Here is a 23,883-nt window from a genome sequence, read left to right as displayed (position 1 = left end):
GTTTTTTAACGCTGAAAATTATTTTTAAACTAATATCTTTACATATCTTGATGATTTTGTCTTTAAAAATGTCAACAATTAACTTTTTTTAACAATTTTATATCAATATTTTACTAAACACATGATTATTAAACTGAATTCCTATCGCTGCACAAAGTAGCCCCATTTGGGGGCTACTTTGTGCAAGGTATGTTTTGACTTATTATTCGTAAATATTACATACAAATAATGCCTATATTGATCAAATTCACTCGTCTGAGTCCAGTTATGAATATAATATCGATAAATTTTACTAAAGTTTGAATTAACATAGTTTTTTTACATGTCAAAGTTCAAAAACTGCGAAATCTTGCACAAAGTAGCCCCGAATGACGGTATTCTTTCTCCTAAAATTAACTTTTTAAGCAGGAATTAGTTGAATTTTTAGCAAAGGAAAATGAAAAGAACTACAAACAATACGAATTACGAACTAAGTCTGAACCGGAACAAGGATTTGGATAATTTCTTTAAAATAAATACGTTATTAGTCTATTATTTACATTAGAATTTCTCGTTTTTATACATAACATTTTTAATCTTAAATAATGAAAGCACGTGTACTTTGAAAATAGAGAACACAGTTAATTATTGATTACAATTTTCACAGCAGTAGGCGAATTATATTAATTAAAGAAAATATTTCAAGCTAGCAATTCAGTAAAGAAAAATGCGGCAATTCTTCTTAAATTAATGGTCTTACTAATTCCATTAGTCACGATTCCCGTTCTGCTGAATTCTGGAATCAGTGACATGTAAATAGGGAAAATTCATTTCTAAGAATACTTCTTCAATTACTTCGCAATCATAAAATGTATGCACGGGTAAGAATTTATGGGCCACCCATGCTTGTTAGAAAAGTTAGATTGGCGTTAGTATAAGCCTAGAGTTTGTGCTCTCGTAGTTTTCAACTTTCGTAAATTCTCGTAGTTCTCCTGAAACTAATTAATTACAATGTATCCGTAGATGAAAAGAACAACATTAAATGAGGGAAGTTTATTAGAAACAGAATAATTAATTATTGGTGTTTCCCCAACGTTGTTTAATAGTGATATTTCCCTAGTTAATGTAGAATATAAATAAATAAATGACTATGCAAATTGTATAAATTTTTAAAACTTTATTTATCATTTCACGACAATTATGTTGCTCGATAAACCCAAAACATGTAAAAATTCAGATCAAATGTATTTTTTAATCTTACATGCCCGAACCATCATTTATAAAATTGTAAAAAATAAGTAATTTGTCAACTGTGTGTAATATTTTGTGTGGAGTAAGCAAAACAAAAACATAACTTTTGATTTTATGAGCAAATATTAACATTCTAAATGTCAATTTTAACTGCTTATTGTGCTGACTTAATTTACTAATTAGTTTGTGATAATTAATCAGTAAGTAAGAAGTAATGTCCAAAGGCGTGCATTCTCTGAATAAACATACTATATTAAAATATTTGGAATTGCGACTATCAAAGTATAATGGTTGATACAATCTGGAAAATAACTTTGTAATAGTAATGTCAAGAGAGAGTCGAAGTTTTGATTCCCTTCATAAAATTTTCTGTAATTTTGTAGTAATTTTTTATTTACTAATGGTCCTTTTTTTTAAGTTTGAGGCCCCATTTGAAATTATTTAAAATTAAAAGACGAGAAAAAATGATAAAATTAGTTAGAAAGTTTCTGAGTAATAAACTTTAAAAAAAACGTAGTTTTAAGTTTTTATTTCTAAAGAACTATCTATCTGATTTTGTCAAAAAATTTATTTTTCTCATTTAAATTAATATAGTTTAAAATGATGTTGAACTTGTTGATGTTGAATGAGTTTAAACTTCTTGCATTTCAAAAATTATTGAAAAGAATTACAGAAAATGAATCATAATTAAAAATCAGCTTTTGCAAGAAATTATCTTTGATTCAACGAGTTTTATAATTTCTTAAAAAGAATTACTGAGACAAAATTTTAAATTTATATTATTTCTGGCAGACTCAAATATTTTTTTTTTATAAAATCTTACATTTTTTCAAATTTTCAAAGCAATGAATAAATACTTACGAAGCCTTATAAAATTTAAAATTACAACATTGAGTTACATTCATCATAAACTTTTCACTAAATAATAATAGTTATTCCATAATAGAATATAACTCTCGTTGTCTTAAATATTTTTTGATAAATCATAAATTTGTACGGGTTTTAATACATAAACGACCGAATGCATTCGTTTTGAGCTATGTTATAGCTAATAGTGTACTTAGCAATAATAAGCATTTTGCTTTAATAATTGAATGTTTTCAGCTAAAAATTTTGCATCAATTCGCTGTCTTCAACTGTCAGCTTTTATATCAATAGTTATATCATGAAGTGATTAAATAACTATATACTTGTGTGATTGGTTTAAGGAGATTTCTAACACAATTTTATATTAAATTTATTTACACATCTGTATACAAAAACAAAATTTTCAAACAAAAACAACTCGTCATACATTCTCCTTGTTGAACTTCATTCAGCAACCTTCATTATACCTGAAATAAATCAAATTTCCAATTAAGTTCGGATTTACCCTAAAAAACATAAACTATTTCTTTCAAATCGTTTTTATTAAAGTTTATAATGTCATTTTTCAATATTTTGTTATTTCATTTGCATCAAACAAAGTTAAATTTTTCAGGACGTCTTCAGGTTGAAAAGAGAATCAGTTCCTTCATGTTAAGCTACAGAGAAATAATGAGCCTGGAATATCCTTATTTATACAAAAACTATTTTAAAAAATTGAATCATTTTTGTTTCATATTATTCATTGAAATATATTCTAGTTATATTTGCCACAAACTTTTATATACTAAAGCCGTTCATATGTTAACATTTTTTTTTAAAACTTTTTAGAAGTTCTTGTTCGGAAAATATTTATAACCTTAAAATCTAGAATTCATTAACTTAGTTCAATAGTACATATTTCAATGAATAAAATGAAACCAAATTTCTTTAAAAATATTGATTAGTTACTGAATAAATATGGAAATTCCAGACAAATAATTTTCTGTAGGTTTATATGGAGAAAGTTTAACATATTATCTTTCTGAATGGAATTTTTTAAATGAGGAAACATTTACATTGTCATACTGTTATCGTACATATTATTTTAAAGAAAATTTTCTCAAACAAAATTGTTGGGATTTTTTTAACAAAAAACAACAATATCATTCCGGTTTCCCTTTCCTGACTGCATTTCTTTAAATTGAATTTCTTATTCATTCAATTAAATTGATTTACTTTAAATAATACTTAATTCATTAATTGCTACCGTAATGTTGTTTAATGCATTTAATTATTTAACAATTCCTTTTATTATCATCCATTAATAACTATCCATTAAATTAACCTATGAATATATATAATAAAACTAATTTTAATACTGGGTACTTATACATCGTTTTCTGTGATTAACAGTTTTTTTAAAATACGTACTTTCTTCAAAAAAAATTGAAATTTTCTCATTTAACACTCAACAAAAGCTATAGCTTTAATAATTTCTGACTATAATTAGTTGTCTTAATGCATTAATTTTAAATTGCATTTAATCCTTTTAATTAAACGCAGTTCAAAAAAAAATTATTAAATGCATAGTTCTTTATTAATAATAACAATGCCTATAAAAATGGTAATATTTTCAAACAACGTAATTTTTCAATGAAATTATTGATGGTTACCATCAAGATTATGTTGGTCCATTAATGGGAAACCAATTCTGGAAATAATAAATGTTTGAATGAAAGTAGAAATTTTTTAAAAATATTAGCGGATAACAGTGGTTATAATAATCAGTCTTATTATATAAAACACGAATGTATAATATTAAATCTCAGATGAAATTTCTTTTTCGCGTGGGCACAGAAGAACTGAAAATTAAAATATTAAATGAGTGAGCAGTCATAAACATAAACGCTTTAAAACGTTCATCTTGTTAAGCATAACCACTCTACTATACCTAGAAATCCTTTTTCTAATTATAATCGCAGCTATTAGAAAGGTAAAAGGGTGCATACTATAATAACGTATATTACAATCATATATAAACCTAACAGTAAAAATAAATGAGTTAACACATTTATTTTTAATATTATATTACAATAAAACAAAATTATGTTACCTTTAAAATATGTAGAGAATTTAAATATTATTCGATTTCAACAGCTCTCTCTCTCTCACTGATAATACAATAGATAAGATAAAAAAGTTAGATCTCATGTTGATGATTGATAAGTAGTTGTGTTCTTATCACTCCCTACTATGATCAACAACCTCTTCACTCTGAAAGATTTATATAAATGTATAAAAATTTATGTAGTCATTGTAATTTTTCTTTAAACTCAATTGAAAAATATTTGTATTTACTTATTCAAAATTATAAAATTTTAATTTGTTGATGCAGAAGCAAAAGAAATGCTTATTAAGCAATACTTAATCTATCTCCCTTATTCATCTATTTCTCAGAATATTAAGCATATCTATATAGTAATGAGATTATAACCGGTATACTCATTAAAATATAAATTTTTAAATTGTTCAGCAGCTACTGTCTTTATACATTCTTGAACTTCAAGTCAAAAAGTATATGCCATAGAAGTCACGCGTAAATATTTGAGTGATACAGGAACAAAAACAATGGTATCAAATTAACACTACTCAGGATTGTAGTACCAAAAACAACTAACTGGTTTGAATGTTGGAGAAATAAGAAAGTGGTTGAAATGGGATAATTAGAAAAATCTATAAGTGTCAAATTAATTCAAGGAGTTCCTTACCGTTTGTTTTTGTTTGTTTTTTGCTTGAATACTAATTTAATAATTAATGATCCCCATGGTGCGAAATACTGTAGTATAAGGCACAGAAAAATAGTCCGCATTAATTAAGGTAATTTATAATAAATGATCTCAAACAGTCAGTTTGTAAAAATTTGAAAATGCAGAAAATAATTAAATGCGACTAAATAAAGGAAATTTTATTTTTAAGACCTTCAACATCTTATTTTGATGGTTAAATAAAATAAAAAAAACTTAGAATAAGCAGGGGGAAATATATGTTTCAGAGTTTAAGTAAATAAAAGAGAATATATTATTTTCATATCTGACTTCTCGTCTAGTCTATAAAAAAATTATTTGATTCTAGTGTTATTACACCTTTAACAAAAGGAAAGATTTTTTTAATATATGATTAGATACCTAATCACGCATGCTGAAAGAGCAAAGCTATTGTTAAAAACATTATTTGTGGAAATGGAATATAAAAAAAATAGGTCTAAAATCATTGTATGCAGGAACGTCTTTCGTCTATTGAACTACTTTCCGAGATAGCTAAAAGGAAAACTATTTTTTGTTTTTCTTGTCAGTCTGAGTTTCTAGAACTAACTACACTAAAAACCTACACCAGCAAGATCAAAAAATTTTTAATTACTGATAGGGAAAATAGTTGTCGGTTTATGTTTCTCAAAAGTAGTTAGACTGAAGACATTTCTGCATTCTGCGATTTCTTTGTTTCTGAAATGAAAATTTAGATACGAATAAATCAAATATTATACTGTTAGAAATTGTCAAAAATAAACAATAAAATCTTAAAGTTTAAAGTGAAATGTTTATTACCTCTTCTTTTTGAATACATGGTTTATATCATGGTTTATACATGGCTTATCTCATACTGAACTGTGCTTTTAACAATTGACGTTTCATACAAAAATTCTGGAGAAGTTTTTGACGTTAGATCAATACATTCTGAAAGAAAAGTAACAATTCATATTATAATTTTAAATTCATCTAAGTATATCAATTTGAACTAAGTTTTCTATTTATTCAAAACTTAACTGTATATATTAGCATCACACTTCACTTAAGCTTAGTATCGCCAAATGGAACAATAATATCCATTATTTATTTTCTAAATTCTTTTGTAAGGGGAAGATAAAAAGGAAAAAAAATGTTTTTCCTTTCTTTTTTTTAAACTGTGCCTTTATCTAAAGTATGTCTAGACAAATACAGTATGCTAAATGAATAGAGTTACGCAACCAGCCGCTTTCATTTTGTGTCATTAGAAAAGTCTCCAGTGCATTTATAATCAGCCTAAAACGTTTTAGGTTAGTTGCAGAGCATCCACAAAACTTCAGGCTAATCAGGTCTGAATTATATAAGGTATTTTGAAATAAACACAGAATTGCGATGACGTAATTCCCTTTATAAAGGTATAATGCAATAAATATATGCAAATTAATAAATATATTTTCGAAAACAGTCTAATTGTCCTATCCTAAATAATAACGAGCAAATTGGAAAACACTGAAAATTTTCCCAATTATCTTGGCATATTGCAAGGAGGTCAATTTTTAAATTAATCCATGACATGTACATTTATGAATGTATTATGCATTATTTTCCTAGTTCGTGATTAAGTTCTGGCTTTTAACTCCACAGATTTGCACAGGGGGTCAGTAATTTGAATCCATTGAAAAAAAGGTATGTTTATTCAGGGAAGGAAATTAGAGAAGAGAAAGAGAGAGTTCTTTTTTTGGTCTTATTTTGTAACTTAAAATATCGTCTGCACTTATTAATTGGCATATATGAGGTCTTCCCTTCAAACCATTGCGATTAAGTCCTACAACGAGAAAGTTATTCTGAGTGGTCTGTTTTTTTCCTTTCGTGCACTGTACATTTCTTGTTACGCAAAATAGTTTAGAAATCTACAAATCGAAATAAAATAAAAATAAAAAAGATGTGTATTAGACGATTTCCAAAGGGGCATGAAAAATGGGTCTTCTTTCCAGAATGAAACAGACATGAGTTTTTTAGTATAGCGTGTGATTACCTCAGACACTAAAGTACATTTTGCATTTGTTATTCATGCAGTCCACTAAACTATCGAAGAGTACCCGGGGGATATTGTCTCATTTCTCTCTCAAGGCTGCTCAGAGCTCTTGCACTGTTTGGAAAGGGCGTGTTCTTTGTGGGACACGTCTGCCAAGGACATTCTAAGCATACTCTATGGGATTTAGATTCAAGGAGTACACAGGCCATTACATATTTTCAATATCTTTACCTTCTAGTGTGTCCAATACCTCAGCGCACCTGTGTTGCTACACATTGTCGACCATAAACAAAAAGTCTAGAACAACCACACCCCTAAAGAGGCAAACATTAACCAGAATAATCTCTCTGCAATATCGCTGCAATTTAACGCTCGCTCAAAGACGTGAAGCTGTGTTCCAGCTATTGTGCATTATGCCGGGCCATTATAATCACGTATATGAACCTATTGTTATGCACATTATAAACCCCCCCTCTCTCCCTCTCCACACTAACTGATAGCCAGAATCGCTTGCCGTAGTAGTCCCGCAGTGGTCTGATCGTTAAGACACGGTTCCCTGAAGATCATCGAAGTCAAGCATCACTGGCTGCGGTCAGTATGCGAGTGGGTGACCACTTGGATTAGTCTGCGTAGGGACCGAGGGTGTGCGGTATTGGCCCTCGTTGAACTGTTCTACCGTAAAGTGCTCGACTTCGCGTGCAGGTCGTCGGACTACCGAAGTGGGAGTGCCATCCCCTCTGCAGAGGATCAAAATTGTGATGGCATGTCTTCGGATCATCTTCAGGGATTTTTCGCAGACCTTCGCCAATAGCCCATTGTGCAACAATGGTGTGACGTAAATGAACTACAACAACAACAACACTTGTCATAGTGAATAGGGATTAGTCAGAGAACACTGCTGATTACCCCAATCAATACGTTCCTTACAGCAACATATTTTTCCTCGATGATGGCGTGGTTAAGCAGGATGCAAAGAGCAGATTTCCGCGCATGCAAACCAACATTCATTTTATCGTCGTGAGATGCTTCTGGTGAAACATGTGTACCGGTATTGGTTGCAAAGTCTGAAACCATCTGGTACATGTCAGTCCTCTTGAGATGTGGTGTTCCTACAACGATCACCCACATGCTATCACACAGCATTTTCACCTTCATCGGTCTTTTTTAATTTCGAGATGACACTTTTATCTAATTTTGAGGTCACAATGGTGACATTTTGACCTGTTTTCTGTCATCTAGCTGCTCGTAACGATTGTAACAACTCAAATGATATCTTGCTAACATTTTGCACTTAATTATTGCCACACCACGCTGAATTTCACAGAAATAAATTCTACTACCTACGGTGCTATTTGGGTCAAACACCTAACAGTATGAATTTTCAAATGAATGAAGAGATTATGTGCACTATCTTTTATGCAGATAATGGGTACTACCCTACCACGCCTTTTGCAGTTGATTTTATTGTTATTGGTATGTAACAATAAAATAAGTAAATAAATAAATTTGCTGTCGAAGAAAAAAAAACCATTTGTTAAATTTCTACGCATCTGTACACAATTTAAATAAGATGGGTGCATTCGTTTTTGATAAATTGTGTTCAACGATTTTCAAAATGGAGTTATCAGAAAACTCGTAATGGTAAAAAATGGAGTAACAGCCAATCGATCCTACCGACAAGAGTCTCTACGTACTCTCGCTCTCTCTACCAGAGTTTTACTCCGCATAACTTAAACTTACGAAAGTACTCTTAAAATATTGTTTTTTAAAATTATATTTAAAGGTTTGAAAATGTCAAAGAATCTATTTTTTTCGAAAAAAAACTCCTCAACTCATAACACATGTTTTTCAACCGGAGCCTTGCTTGATTGGAACTGAGATTATCATTTAAAAAAAGGATTATCATTTAAAGACAAAATAAAAATGTAAATGCTAAGTGTAAGTTTGGAGTAATAATAGTTTGGAGTTGGTCTTGTTTTCCTTTTATATCGTGCATTGCAAGAACTAGTGGTCTATTCAGAATTTTTTTAAAAGATGCTATTGTTAATTTTTAAAAATATTTACTCATAATTTTCTGAATCTAAAATCATTGTAGAATAGCGTTCGTGTCAGATTCCTTTTATGTGAATATGTAAAAATTATATCTAGCCTTTTTTATACAAAAATAAATGCATGTTTCAAGAATTTAAAAATTATTAAGTTCTAAACTTATTTATTTTAACTTTACTTAAAGCAGAACTTATTTAATTAAAAGAAGTTTTACTTTAAAGTTTAGTAGTCTTCAACTCACTCGATTTTTCGAAAGAAATCGTTCTTGAAGTGTTAATAAATTATTTTGTAATATTAGAAATAATATTTTGTCAAGGGTTCGTGTTTACGTTTAAAAAAATATATTGGGAAGGTTCCGTATTTTAGATAAAATATATTGGGAAGGGTATGATTTTACAATAAAATAATTTGTGAAGAATTCTATTATTAGTTAACTATTTTCTAAAGAGTCTATTTTTACTACGATAAAATTCTTTGCGAGATGTCCTTTGACCTTAATTTCATTTCTCAAATTTGATAATTGAAACTCATTTCAAAGCATTGAAATAATAATAACAACTTTCTTTTTATTTAATCGTGTTGAGTTTACAGAAAAGCTTCCATTAATATAAAATACATAATAAAACATATAAAAAAATTCGTTTTTAAAAGTTTTGATGTTATTTTGTACGAAATGTTTTTATAGACATAAATAAAAACATTTGTATACACACCTGCAGAAAATTCAGTTGAATGATACGAATATGGACTGTTTTCATGAATAAAGAAACTCGTTGGCTTTGAACTTCTGAAAAATAATGAGTCTATATGTCCATTTCACGCATTTTACACAGCAATAATATTGTTGATTTAAAGAAACAAATAATTATTTTGTGTGTTTTATAAAATTAAGAATTTAGAACATATGTTCTTAAAAGAATTTGGGAAGCTACATCAACTGGTACAATATATTTTTATTTTGTTTGATTTCTAAGGAAAATTTTAAATAAAAATTTACTGAGATTGAATTCTTAGAAACGGTGAAGCAAAATTCTTAGAATCCTTTGCGACATTAAAAATTAATCTGCTGAAATAGATCAAATATTGACCAGCATTTTTATTCATTTATCTGATTGTATGACATTATTTATGATTTAAATTCATGAATAAATTATAGTTATCTCTATTCTTGCAAATCGAAGATAATATTTTTCAACTCACAATGTTTTCTTACATTTTATTAAACGCAAATTACCTTGTTAACAATATAACATTACAAAATATAATAAAAATTTGAAATGCATAATAATTATGCTTCTTGTACAGTGTGCAAAATAATAAAGATGCAACTCTGAATACTTTTTCTTCTAAAGATCGGATATTTGCAAACTAAGTGCCGATTAGAATGGCTCAAAGGAGAAATTTCGCATATGCAAATTGTTTAGGGTTACCTGTTAATTAATTTACAGAATAAGACACGAAAACGTTTTTTCTCTGATCAAACAGACTTTTTTTCGACGGAATTGTATTTTTATCTATCGAAATATAGAGAGCATCGTACATTAATATTATTGAACTTTACACTAAAAAAGATACAAAAAAAAATCTGGTTAAGTAATCTTACCCTCCTATAAAATAGCTTGTTTACAATAGTTAAAATTTTTGAAAGTACCATTTTTTAAGAAAATTAAGGCAAAAATTATTTCTAAAAATTTAAAAAAAGTATTAAAATACATTAGTATTTAATAATGTTTTCAATAAAAATTGCAAACTTTATTTTTATCATTTACTGCATTCCCCAATTATCTCTTTTAAATAATAAAAAAAACTTTAATTAGGAACTGACAGAACAAAATTAAGAAATTGGAAGCAAATCTTACTTTTCTATAGCTTCATTTTGAGGAACTCGTACTGAAAAAAGAACAGGTACAATTAATATTAAAATATCAGTTTTTATATGAGACATGCATTAAAATATGTTGTTGTTTCTAATCCAAGATGCTGTAGCTTATCTCCATAAAATTAAAAATCTCTAAAAAAAATACGGATCCTAAGTCTTGGGAACAGTAAAACCTAAGCATTATCAATATGGTTGGGGGAGGCCTGAACAGCCTTGCATCAATGATACTCCGGAAAGAGCTCCCCTCCCCCTGTTGAAAGGTAAGAGGCCACTCAGAGAGCATGAGAGAGCCATCTGCCTTTTCCTTAAAATGTTGAGCTGATGACACTTTGAGGATTTTTTACATTAAATTATTAATGGTATAGTAGGTTGATTTTTTTACCTTTTTTTAATAAAAAATCAAAGCATCCATTCAACATTTTCACGTGGTTTGTAAAAATATTTTTTAATTAACCACTATAAAAATTTTCACCATATTTCCATAAAATATGTTTGCATAAAAATACATTTTATAGTAACAAATTAATTAATTAATTCAACATTTTCACGTGGTTTGTAAAAATATTTTTTAATTAACCACTATAAAAATTTTCACCATATTTCCATAAAATATGTTTGCATAAAAATACATTTTATAGTGCTCTGAATGTTTCTTTCTTATAAATAAAGTGCTGCCTTACATTAAGTATAGTTTAAATCTTTCATACCTCAAGATATATTCTTAAATGAATTACCTAATACAAATTCTTAAAATAATATTAGTAAAATTTCTTAAATAATAAACAATTTTAGTAAATTTACTAATAAAAATATTTACCAAATCAAATTTTTCATAAATTAAAGTTAGTTGTTCTTTATTTAGAAAAGTATAATGATCTTCATTTAATTAAATGCGGTGCTTTTAAATTTAGTGCGAAATGAATTTAAAGTAATATTAAACTATAAAAAGTAAAAACTCAGCATTATTTTTTTTCTTTTAAATTTTGCCCAGTGTTATAATATTTATTTTAAAATTGTAACACTGCTCAATGATTTCTCGCCAATTGATTTAGTTGCTATGCATCCGTTTAAGTTAATATATGGAACTAATATATATGTAGGATTAATATATATACATGTAAGATCATATATGATCCAGTATGATGAATTATTTATTAATCTTCAATAAACATATACGTAATCTAGAAACACTCTTATATAAATTTACATCCATTTCCATCCGAATAAACAGGCTTAAAATCGAATTCAAAAAGTAAAGTAAATGTAATATTTTCATACCATACACAAATAATAAAAAGTAAATACATGTGTAAACAAATTAAATTCAATGTCAAGAAAAGAGAGGAGAGAATTATTGTCTAATTTAAATAATGGTCTAACTCCATTTGAGAATTTTATAAACTATTTTTAATATCTAATGGGTTTATTGTTTTTTTCTCCCTATCTTTTCTCGTTTTTGTTGTTCTTTTATTTACAGCAAAGGAGAGCTGGAAATGTACTATAGTTTCATAATAAGAGAGAAATTACTTGGAAATGAATTCATAAGATAATTCCATTTCTATAGAAAATGCAGTTGAACCACTATTGAAATAAGGTCTGTGAATATGAAATAATCTATTTTGAATCTCAAGTCAAAATTTCACGAAGACTGATTGAAAATGTTTGAAATGTAAAAATTATTTTACACAGCTTTATGTTTGAAATATATTCTTTAATCTATATTTTGATACCTTCATGAGATATGCTGTTAGTTTTATTCCTATTTACTACAACTATCGCAGCTACAGCCAGAAAGGATAGAGCCACAAGTACTGTAAGAGTTGCTATTAGCACTGCTCCTAACACATTACTTTTTTTATCTGCAATTATAGAACATACAAATATAGTTGGGACAAAAATGCTCATAGTATGAATAGAATATGTTCATCTATGAATTATACATCTGCATACTTTAAGTACCACTTTAAAATAGGCATGAAAATATTAATGAAAAATTAAGTGGAACAATTCTTTTATCCCTGGATTATAAAACGCACAATTCAGTTAAAATATTCTAACCATAGTTTTAGCAAGATAGTTTTCTATGGTTCATACTCAAAAAGCCCTTTTTTCTCTAAATTTTTAGGTAGATAAACAAAATATAAACACCAAAACAAATATATAATCTAAACAAATATGTAATATATAGGTATATAAAAACAAAACATATAAATAAACAATCCATATCTAATTAAAATTAATCCATGTTAATTAAGTTGAATCAAAGATGCTAAATAACTAAAAAAAACATGATTTTAATCAACAGACCAGCAAAAAATAAATAGACACAAAAATGAGCAATAAAAACGTAATATTTTAGTCCTGGCTATAAAATAAATAAATACATTATCCTTAAGATATAAAGCGAAGATGAAAGAAATAAAAAAAAGGTAGAATTTTTTAAGTACTAAAAAAATTCACTTTGCAACTAATTCTTCCTAAAAAATTTAAAAAAAATTTTAAAAAATTAATTTAATAAAAATTTATAATAATCTGTATTTAATTGACATTAAGTCGCATTTATTCAATTAACAAACTCTTTTAAGAACAGAAGGGGGGAAATGGAAAGAAAAAACCTATAAAAATGCAATATGTAAAGATTTTCTATTTTAAAAAATGAATCTTAAATAGGATGAATAAAAAAAATATAAAAATGTAAATTACGATGGTTAAACTGGGAAAATAATAAAAGAAATGTCAGAAAATCTTATTTTAATGATAACTACCTAGACAACAGAAAAAGAAATAAGCATATATATAAGTTAAAATTAAACGAAATTGTAATAAACTAAATAAAACTAAATTATAATACATTAATTTTTTTAAATCACCAAATTAACTGAAGTAAAACAAAATTTCTGATTAAAAAACTTAATTTTTATCATATTTAATAATAAGCTAAAAAATAATAAAATTCAAGAAAAATTTGAGAATAAAAATAAATAAACACTGAAAAATTACAAAACTGAAACGATAGTTAAAAGAAGTGCTTACATAAATTTTATCTTATTAAAGTTCTGCCGTATAACGTAATATACTTTATATAACAGAACTTTACTACGTTATTACGTTATATTGCCGTATAACGTAATAACGTAGTAAAGTTCTGCCCAAGGCAAATCAGTATATTATGAGATCAACTGAATTTTTTAAAAAAATCTTTAGCTTAAAATTCAAAAATAAGAACAAATTTATTGAGTACGAAATTTATTGTGAACGAAGAAAAAGAACTGAGAACCTAGCGGAATCAAAAATGCATCACTTGTTAAAAGAGAAAACTGCAATCTGCTTCATTAAATAATCGTCTGCTTTTAGTAATAAATTATTGCAGGCTCATGCTAATAAATAATCTTCTGCTTTTATTTTTTTATAAAAGCAGACGATTTTTACGAAAGTAGCTATGATTCCAAATCAGGCAAAATTTGCTAATAATTGAGAAGCAAAAGTGGATTTAAAAAAAATAATAAATGCCAAGTATTCTTAGGGCAGTAGTTTCAAGTTCCTAAACACGGGCACCAAATTGACAACACTCTAGAAACGATTAAAAATGGTAAAAGAATCTTGAGGATAAGTTACAGTCCGTCGAGAGAAAAAATTGGATTTTTCTTAATTCTCTATTGTGCAAGCGCAAATGATGGTATTTAAAACGGAAGAGTGAATAACAATTCTTGATTTAGGAGTAAAATTGCGTTTTTCTCAGAAAATTCCTTGGCTTTTTTTTTTAATCTTGTTTTTCCTGACAATTCACGGTATTCCTGATGCGTACGAACCTTGAGTTTTTTTCCTGCATTTAAATTAATTCAAGTAATGTAACTCCTTTTTTAAAATTTCATTTTATTTTTCAATTCATGAAAAAAAAAGAAGAAAAGTGCTTATTATTTGTCATATTTTCACTAGTATATAATTGATTTGCTAAAAATTTTTATTATTTGGAAATTTGAAGTGGTTAATGACTGCAGGTAATTAAATAAAAATTTATGAACAGCTCTTTCTGATTAAAACTTTAGTCTAAATAAAACCTTAAAAAGCTAAAAAATTATCATATATGCTTTTTTATAACCCTTGTTGAATAGGCGACGCTAGTTTGAGTATGATCAGATATTTGTAAAAGTTTTCAATACTTGCTCAGCAAGAAAACAAAATATTTTTTTCGATAATCAAAAATGGAAGGGCTCCCTTCACCGAGCTCATCATACTGATCTGTCTTATGTACAGGATTAAATTTAAATCAGAGACCATAATTAAGAATCATTTTTAATATTTATTATACAGATGTGCTTATGTGGGTTTAAAAAATTACTTTTCTTACTTAATTTAACATTGGTTTCATAATGATCTGGTTAATTACTACACATGTATGAAAAAATAGACTAATTTTTTTTTATAAAAAAAAATTTATTGTCGAACATTGAGTTCAACGATTTTCGACTAAAACCATTCGAATTTTAAAAGTACAGTGATTTGAAATTTAACATATTTTTCTGCTGTCAAAATGAAAAAAAAATAAAAAAGACAGTATATGTTCAACAGTACTTTTTATCACTAATCTTGATACCAAGAGCAATGAAATAAAAGTAAATTATTATACGGTTTTAATAAATGTTCGCAATTTTGAACTCATTCGAAATTTAATATCTTAAAATTTTTTAAGAAGAAAATTTTTTTTCAACTAATTGTAAAATATGTTTTTTTCTTCTCTTTTTTTTGAAGTCCACATTTAAATCAACGGTTAAAATGTACGGTAGCAAAATGTGTAGAATAAAATATCAGGTGAGAAAATGTGCTTTTAAATTTTTAAAGAAAACTTAAAACACGTTATCTTTCATAAAAAATGATTTCTCAAAAATTCTCTTTCTAAATTAAAGAAAAATAATTACCGAAATGTTGCGCATAGTACTTTAATTTCAAAATTTCTCTGGAAATGTAAGATTTATTAATCCTTAAAATATAAAAACAAATACAAAATGTACTTGTGCTTTCTTTATACAAAGCTTCCCAGTTGTTATATTTTTTTACGTAAAATTTAGACATTAACTTTATTTAATACAAAACATTTTTTAGATGTTTATCAAAAATTAAATTTAATTCCATTTCTACGTTTTTTTTAAATAACCCTAATTAGGTAAAGGAAAGATATTTTATTAAATAAGTTTCATCTTTTGTTAAAAACAGTTTATGTGATATGAATGATCTCTAGACAGATAAAATCTAAATTCATCATTGAATGATGCTTACAGATGTTTTGATATTTATGTCAAAACATAATAAACTGGCAAGTTCAAAATTAAAACTATTTATCAATTAAATTCTTCATCTCAGTAAAAAATTATCGACATTCTAGCTATAATAAATGGAAAAAAATGGATATTGAAGGTTTAAAAAACGGTAGAAATTCATGTTTATCACGTGGCCTTCTAAAACACTTAACGGGTCCAATTAGCATTTAAACAAACTCAAAAACATTGCACATTTAATTTTCATTGTATTTCTTGATAAGAAAATTAAGAACAGATAAAAATACTTTTATTGCCTCCATTCTCTCTGATATCGATAAACAACTAACTTTTTTTAAACGAAAGAACTTAATATAGGGATATTCTGTTTCACATAGTTTCAATACGTTAAGTGTGAAGGTAAAATTAACACGTCTGTTAAGCGTTTCTCTGCTTCATATTTTGGTGGCTACAATGCTAACTTGACGCAATATGCCTACTTTTCTTTAAGTTCACCACCGTTGGTTTTCATAAAATATATAAATGAAGGCGGATTTTGGCACTTAAAAGAAAATCTAAATCACGAAGGTGCTTCCAAATTTTAAATAATTTCTTGGAGCAGCAAACAGCATCCGCTTTATTTTTTCTTTTAATCTTCTTTTTAGTTCACTGCAAAACTTATGTATCAGATTACCGAAACGAGAAGACAACTCCTTTACACCATTCAGTGGAACACAAACAATTTCCATTACGCTTCTTTCGGTGTTAGGTAGATGGAACCATTTTTGATATTTAGTAACACCAAAACTTGAGACAATAAAATATGATAATAAAATACAATTAATGTTAAAGTCAGTGAAGTTATTGTTCGATACAACTTAAGCAAGAAATACTTCTATAGAATGCTATACTCAATGATTCTTGAAATAAAATTAGTTTGTTATCAAGCCCTGTACACATCACTGGGAGAAAATTAAAGCAAAATCGAATTTGGAGTCATTAAACAGAAGCTGATAGTAATTTATTATTGTAAAATTATCCAATATAGTTGATAGACAAACGTAAATAGGAGAACATATTTGTCTAAACTAGACAACAAAAATCATACCTAACCTTTGTAACTATGAACATTTGCTTCTGCAGGATACTTCACTGCGTGCAAGGTGTCAACAAACTTGCACCTTCTCGTGCTCGATAGTAAGAAATATATTTCCAAACGTACCCAAAATTGACGTAGTTTGTGAAGGATAATACAATTTATGAATTGTGTAATTGCGTGTGAGATTGGTGTAAGCATTCACCTTTCCTGGTGTTTAGATTTATATACGCCCTTTAAAATGCATGTGAAAGTTCAATTCAAACTTAATTTGGAATGAAGCATTCATTTACATAATTTTTAGAGGCTTCAAACATATATTTCAGAGAGAAATTGCACCACAATTTTTGCAATGAAGAGAACGCCAAACGTTATCCTTTTACATGTTAATATTATCAGATTATAATTTATTTTAATACTATGAATATCTTTTCATTAAATGCAAAACTTCATAATCTAATGAATTTTAAAGTTAATTAATTAAACGCTACTGTACCTGTCAATGTTTCACCTGATAATAATGTAGTTGCAGTGAGTGCTACTGATGAACATCGACCCTCTGAGTTGGATGAATAAATTATAATAATGAATGAAACGTGGGAAGGGAGTCCCTTTACTAGAAAACTTGGTTTATCGGTTGATGATATGTTGACGAGTAATATTTCTTCCTTCACGCTGTACATCTCTAAGTGGAAAGCCTGTTTTCTTCCGCCATCATAACCTTCATTGCATGATATGAATAAAGAATTATATGATTGATTGCTGACGGTGCAGTTTTGCAATGATTCTGGAGGACCTGAGAGATAATGCAAATCATAAATACTTGTTGTATTAGATGGATTGATATGAGTACTTGACATAAAAAGGAATACCTAAAGAATCTGTTAGATAATACAGGAATAATATGTCAGAAAATCAGACGTCTGTCATGAAAATATATTTCATAAATCTTTTAAATAATAACGAGCAAATTAAATGATTAAAGAATAAGAAAATGATTGTAGAACTGAAAAGAAAATTTGAATGCGATAGCATAATACTCGAATAAAAAAAAAATTGTGTACAACATGAAAAAATAAGAATGTTACTAGATAAATGGAAAATTGGTCTCAGATTATATTCGGAATAAACATTTAAGTATGTAGACAAAAGCTACGAAGGAGATAAAGAATAAGAAATGAAATGGTAAAACTTTATTCCGTTTCGAGTTTTTCCATTCATCAAACATGTACGGGTACCATAACCTGAACACCCACTACTTCAGACGATTTTAAATTAATTTATTTAATTTCTGCACTAGATTCAGTACGTTACGTTTTGTACGTATTAAGCATTCTAAGAGCACTATCTCTGGGGCCAAGAAACTTTGCAGTCTAAAACACACAGATTGGTGTTACCGTCTATAAGTTACTAAATTGATAATATTCTACAACTTAGTTTTTTTATTTTCTTATCAAGTACTGTTGCTAATATATATAAACGCAAATTCATCTTTCTTTTTCTATTTTATAATTTTATAGCTACAGAGGAAGCTGCGTGAATGTTTAGAAGATGAAGACAAGCTTGTAGTCACTTTATTGTGATTCAAAAAATTGTGTGAGCATTTCGTATAAAGCGGGTCGAAAACGGTTTCTTTATACATATTCATTTTCTTCTCTGAGAACTTCATGAAGAGAACACCGTTTGATTGAACAAGAATAACATTTTGAACATAGGTAATATAATATGTTCGCTCAAGAATGCTGTTAACACTAGAAAGACTGAAATACCTATATTGCCCAAAAGCAGTCAAAATGACTGCATTGTGAAAGGATAACTAATGTGTAAGGAAATTTGTTTAATTTTTAATAATTTTTTATATTTTTTATATTATTTACAGTTATATAACAAGTTATTAGTAAATTTTAACAATAAAAAAAATTATGCATTATTATTTGTACATTTTGTGCAAATGGAAAAAGGAGTTAAAAAGTAGTCAAAATGACTTCCTTGGGAAATCTAGTGTTGAAAACCATTGCATATATCTCATCGTTACAGTTACAGTGACGAAATTTCAAAATTTTCAAATGGCAACACCCAATACCTTTAATTATTGCGTGATCTTCACAGAAAAATGGAGTTGGATATTTTTAGTACAAATAATTGCAACGCTTGGCCAAACGTTACATATTTTTCGTAATTGCAAACACGACGATACTGTGATTAAAACCATTAGAATTCGAACTACAAAGAAAAGGTTTTATGAAAGGTGAACTATGGAAAATAAAGTAAAGCGTGATCTTTTGTGAAGGCAGAGATATTGAAAACTCGTACATCATAAAATGAGTGCACTGTAATTTCTCTTCTGCTTTTAAAGGTATTTATTACACTCTCTTATCATTAGTGGTGACTAAAAATTGCAACACTCTGCAAAAGACTAGCATCATGGTTTCTTGTCGTGTCGTGTTTCTGTCGTATTGTTTAAACTCCATTTTAAAATTCTTACCGTAAGGATTATGCTTGGATCAAACAATGAACTACCTTTAGAAAAATTCAGAATTTTTGCCACTGTAACTGTAACCGTGAGAGCTACACAATCATTTTTAAGATCATTCTTGAAGGCACATATAATGCATATGAACAACATTTTATTCCCTTCGCCCAAACTATATGCCCTTCATTAGGTCCTATGTCGGCAAAGTCATTCATTATCACTTTGTACATTCAATGTTCATAATCACTCTGAACATTCTATGCGAAACTCAATTGAAAATTACTCAATAGATGATGATTTGATATTTTCACGTATGATAGCTTTGTAAGTATAAGAAAGATAATAGTTACCTGCTGGAGTTATTTCAAAAATGCATGGTTGCCTCATGATTCCTACTGCATTTCTTGCATAGCAAATCAGAGAGCCATAATCATTTTCGTTTAATGGAATGTACCTTGCAACACTCTTGGACTTTTTCACATAATTTTTAAACGTCCCTATCTCTTTTGTCTCATTCAGAGGATTGCTGAATTTCCACCAAAACTCAATCACTTCAGGATCAGACTCCACATGGCAACTTACATTAATATTTTCATTTTTTCCAACGCCATAACTTATCCTATATTTGTTAATGCAGATTGGAGTATCTGTGTAAAAGAAAATACTAATTTAGTGGTGTCACACACAATTTATGCCACAAATATTTATAACAGTCGTTGAACAGCTGACCCAATTTTTTAGGTTTACGATTATTAATGTTCAACTTCGTAGGCTTGTAATTTTGAACATAATCCAAAAGACAAGGGAACTCCTGGATAAAGTATTGGTTGGAAGAAATTTGCCTTCATGGAGGACTTTTTAATGGAACTAACCTGCATTTGCTTTAGATTTTTACACCAATGCCTTAAAAAACGAGCCATTCAATATTATTAAACTTGTAGTGTTTGCAGCATTACGTGTTCTTTCAATTTAACTTTCAACGAAAAACAAGTAGCAAGTGAATTCGAAAGACCCACAAGCATGCGATGGTGAAGCCCAAAAAACAACTACTGGTGTTATTGTACAGAATAATAGCCAAATAAGGGATCACACACAAAACGTGGCAAGCTACACACTTTATTTACGTAGATATATTAAATTTCTTAAATTTGTTTTAGGCTGTTAGAATTTATAAATTACAGAAAACTCTTATGAATGGTAAAATTTGAACGCAAATTTGAACAACTTTCTATAATACTAAGCCTGTTCACACATCGCTTCGTAAGTATAACATCAGCGGAGGAATACACCGGAAATTTCCTAACTTTCTTCCGGTTTTAGAAAGCTTGTTATTGTTTACATTCAGCCCACCACCCACACATAAAATTCTCTTGGAATTCTCCGTTAACGGCCCCGAAGTTCTATAAAAGTGATCCATATTTAAACATGAACCTTCTATTAAGATCCACACTTACAATATATTTTAAGTAGCACTTCTTCACTTTGACCTTTTCCTTCAGAGTTGAAGGCTTCACATCGATAAGAGCCTTTGTGACTTTGATCAACACTATGAAGCAGAAGTGAGTGATTTCGGATGCTGACCCCTCTAAAGGAATCTTTAGCAATAGTTTGATCTTGAAAGATCCACTTAATGTCGGTTATTGAAGGGTTGGATTGAATGTTGCATTCGAAATATACGTCACTTCCTTCATGGATATGTGCTTGTTTTACACTAGCACCAAATACAAGGGTAAGCTGGGGTGGGTCTGCAAAGAAATTTCAATTAGGCAATCAGTAAAATCTATAAAATGCGCGTTAACGCGTTATTATACATTTTGTAAAATGTGATATTTTCCTTCGTTTGTGAAAAAGAAATACTACATCTTAAAATAAGCTGAATACATAAAATTAGAATCTTGTTCCTCCTAAGTCCTATTAATTTTTTTTTTTAATTTGTATTTTAAAAAAATCTTCTAAACTATGCTTTTTGAGAAATTTTTGGTGCAAAATTATAAATTAATGATGACATTGACTCTGCTTTCAGAAAGGTTCTTTTTTAAAATTAAAAATATTATGAGAAATTTATTTTTCGGATTATGATGAATTAATTAATTCTTCAACTAATTATTCATTAATGAATAATTAACTGAAGGTCTGATTTTACGGTAAATAGATATCGGAATGGTCCGACAACAGATCCAAATTTCTCCAAAGCAGACCATCTTGCCCACTTTTACCACTGACCACTTTCATGAGTAAAAGAAATTTTGAAAATATGTCCTAAATCTCCTTTTAGCGAATGTAATTAATACAGATTATGCAAAAAATAATGCCTTGTAATTATAAGTTGCTTTTTAAAATTCAATTATATAAAGGTACTGATAAGTTCAAATTTTTTTAAACACATCAAATTCAGTATATATCAAACAAAAACATCTGACAAGATGTTTTCGTTATATAATTAAAGTTTAAAGTAACTAAGATGATATGTCAAAATTGTTAAATATTTCCCATTTTATGCGCTTTAAAAAATATAAACTGTTAATGTGCTTAATTTAAATCATTAAACTATATTAAAGTTAACAAACGCTAATAAAGTTAATTTTTTGAATGTAATACTTTTTTAGTAATGAAAAATAGCTGATATGCTGTTTTTAAAGAAATTTAAAAAATGTACATCAAATATATTGTGTAATAAAAAGGATAATATATGACAATATACCGATCTTAAAGAATTAAATTACACAGAGATATTTAAAGGGGAAAAAAACCTAAAACTATAACATTTTACCAGCCAACAAACTATCAATTTAACTCTTCCATTTTATTTCATGACTTAAATAATACATAAAAATGAGAAAATATTTTATGTAAGCACTTCCAATGCGTCATCAAACGTGGTAAATACATTATGTATTAGAACGTCTTGTTTCCAATTGAAAACCATTACTATTTTATATCAGCTTTCTCAAACATTCTTAAGTTTTGTAATAATAAGTACATTAGGATAGCTTCGATATCTTTAGTATTTGCCATGATACAAATGCGATATTTTTCAAAAGTATCAAAATTGAATTTTCATTATATAATTACATTACTTTTTTATTCTTGAAGTAGACAAAAAAAAATTCAGCTTCGTCCTTTTTATTTTGAATGGTGGAAATAGCGAGATTTATATGCACTAAAACATCGCATAAAATTATTTGCGAACTTTAAAACTAAAATCTTTTCAAACAACACATTTTTAAAAGTTACCATGTACTGTAAAAAACTGCGTTAATGCAATGAAGCCAAATGGCGTTTAGTAATCTGTCTACAATCGGAGATTGGTGCATTATTTTTTTGTATTTGAAAGAATAATAACTTCTCAAAAATGAAAATCTTGGATTACAACGGGTAATTAAATAAAGTCTCTACCCCTTTACTTTTAAGTGTCTATTTTAACTCTTTCAATTTATTAATTCTAACGAATATTAAGTTAAATAAAATAATGTAGTATAATTGATAAAAATATCTGAATAGAATATCTGTCAATTCAAAATTAATCAAATAAATAAATATGTCAGAATAATAGAAGAATAAATATGTATTTCAGAATAAATATGTCATTTAAATACAGCAATAAGTATATATTTTGGGTAAAGTGCTTCAATAATAATAGAAAAGTTGTGCATTTTTGTTTTAAGTTATATCTACTATAAATAGGCATGTTTATTATGAGTAAGTACGTCTTTTATTTGATTTTTCAAATTAAAATACGGTGTGCTTTAATTAGCTCAATTGACAATTAAGATTTTCCCACTAACAATTAAGATTGCATTTAGTGAGTGAAAATCAGATGCTTAAAACAAAAGTTATTCAATCACCGCTTTTGCTTCAATTTTGCGTATCGTATATTTTATTTTATTTTATAACCGTCATTGAACAGCTGACCCAATTTTGGGTTTACGATTACTATTATTCATCTCCGTAGCCTTGTAATTTTGAACCAATCCAGAAGACAAGGAAACTCCTGGATCACTACCCTCAGAGGTATGATTTGTTATGGGAACATGGGGGACTTTGTGACTAGACAAATTATATATTATACAAAACAGTTATTAATAATTAAATGTTAAAGAAATAAAGTTAGGCGCATTTAAATTAAGATTTTTACCTCACATTTTTTAAATTTTTGCTTAAATATGACTATATTTTTATCTTTCAAATGAGTAAACTTTTATTATTTTTTATTTCTCAAGTTTGTCATCTTTTTACTTCAAAC

General features: G+C 27.9%; 1 protein-coding gene across 4 annotated transcripts in view; it reads right to left on the bottom strand.

Annotated features, from left to right (window-relative positions):
- Positions 1-2,451: 2,451 nt before the first annotated feature.
- The window catches only part of LOC107445881 (nephrin-like), a 42,531-nt gene continuing 21,099 nt past the window's right edge, over positions 2,452-23,883 (bottom strand). The window contains exons 6-15 of one of the 4 annotated variants that reach the window (XM_071183924.1): positions 21,095-21,385; positions 19,991-20,287; positions 17,664-17,963; positions 12,550-12,678; positions 10,800-10,830; positions 9,654-9,727; positions 5,679-5,807; positions 5,494-5,576; positions 4,190-4,350; positions 2,452-2,564 (exon numbers count right to left, since the gene is read on the bottom strand). In XM_071183924.1, coding sequence (XP_071040025.1) covers positions 5,713-5,807; positions 9,654-9,727; positions 10,800-10,830; positions 12,550-12,678; positions 17,664-17,963; positions 19,991-20,287; positions 21,095-21,385 — 1,217 coding nt within the window. In that variant the 3' untranslated portion in view covers positions 2,452-2,564; positions 4,190-4,350; positions 5,494-5,576; positions 5,679-5,712. The remainder of the gene's footprint in view (positions 2,565-4,189; positions 4,351-5,493; positions 5,577-5,678; positions 5,808-9,653; positions 9,728-10,799; positions 10,831-12,549; positions 12,679-17,663; positions 17,964-19,990; positions 20,288-21,094; positions 21,386-23,883) is intronic. The other 3 variants (XM_071183921.1, XM_071183928.1, XM_071183931.1) reach the window with 3 other exon arrangements.

Source organism: Parasteatoda tepidariorum, chromosome 1 (genome assembly GCF_043381705.1).
Source record: "Parasteatoda tepidariorum isolate YZ-2023 chromosome 1, CAS_Ptep_4.0, whole genome shotgun sequence".
Classification (NCBI taxonomy): domain Eukaryota; kingdom Metazoa; phylum Arthropoda; class Arachnida; order Araneae; family Theridiidae; genus Parasteatoda; species Parasteatoda tepidariorum.
The sequence above is the reverse complement of the archived record's forward strand: the minus strand, read 5'-3'. Positions and strand labels throughout refer to the sequence as shown.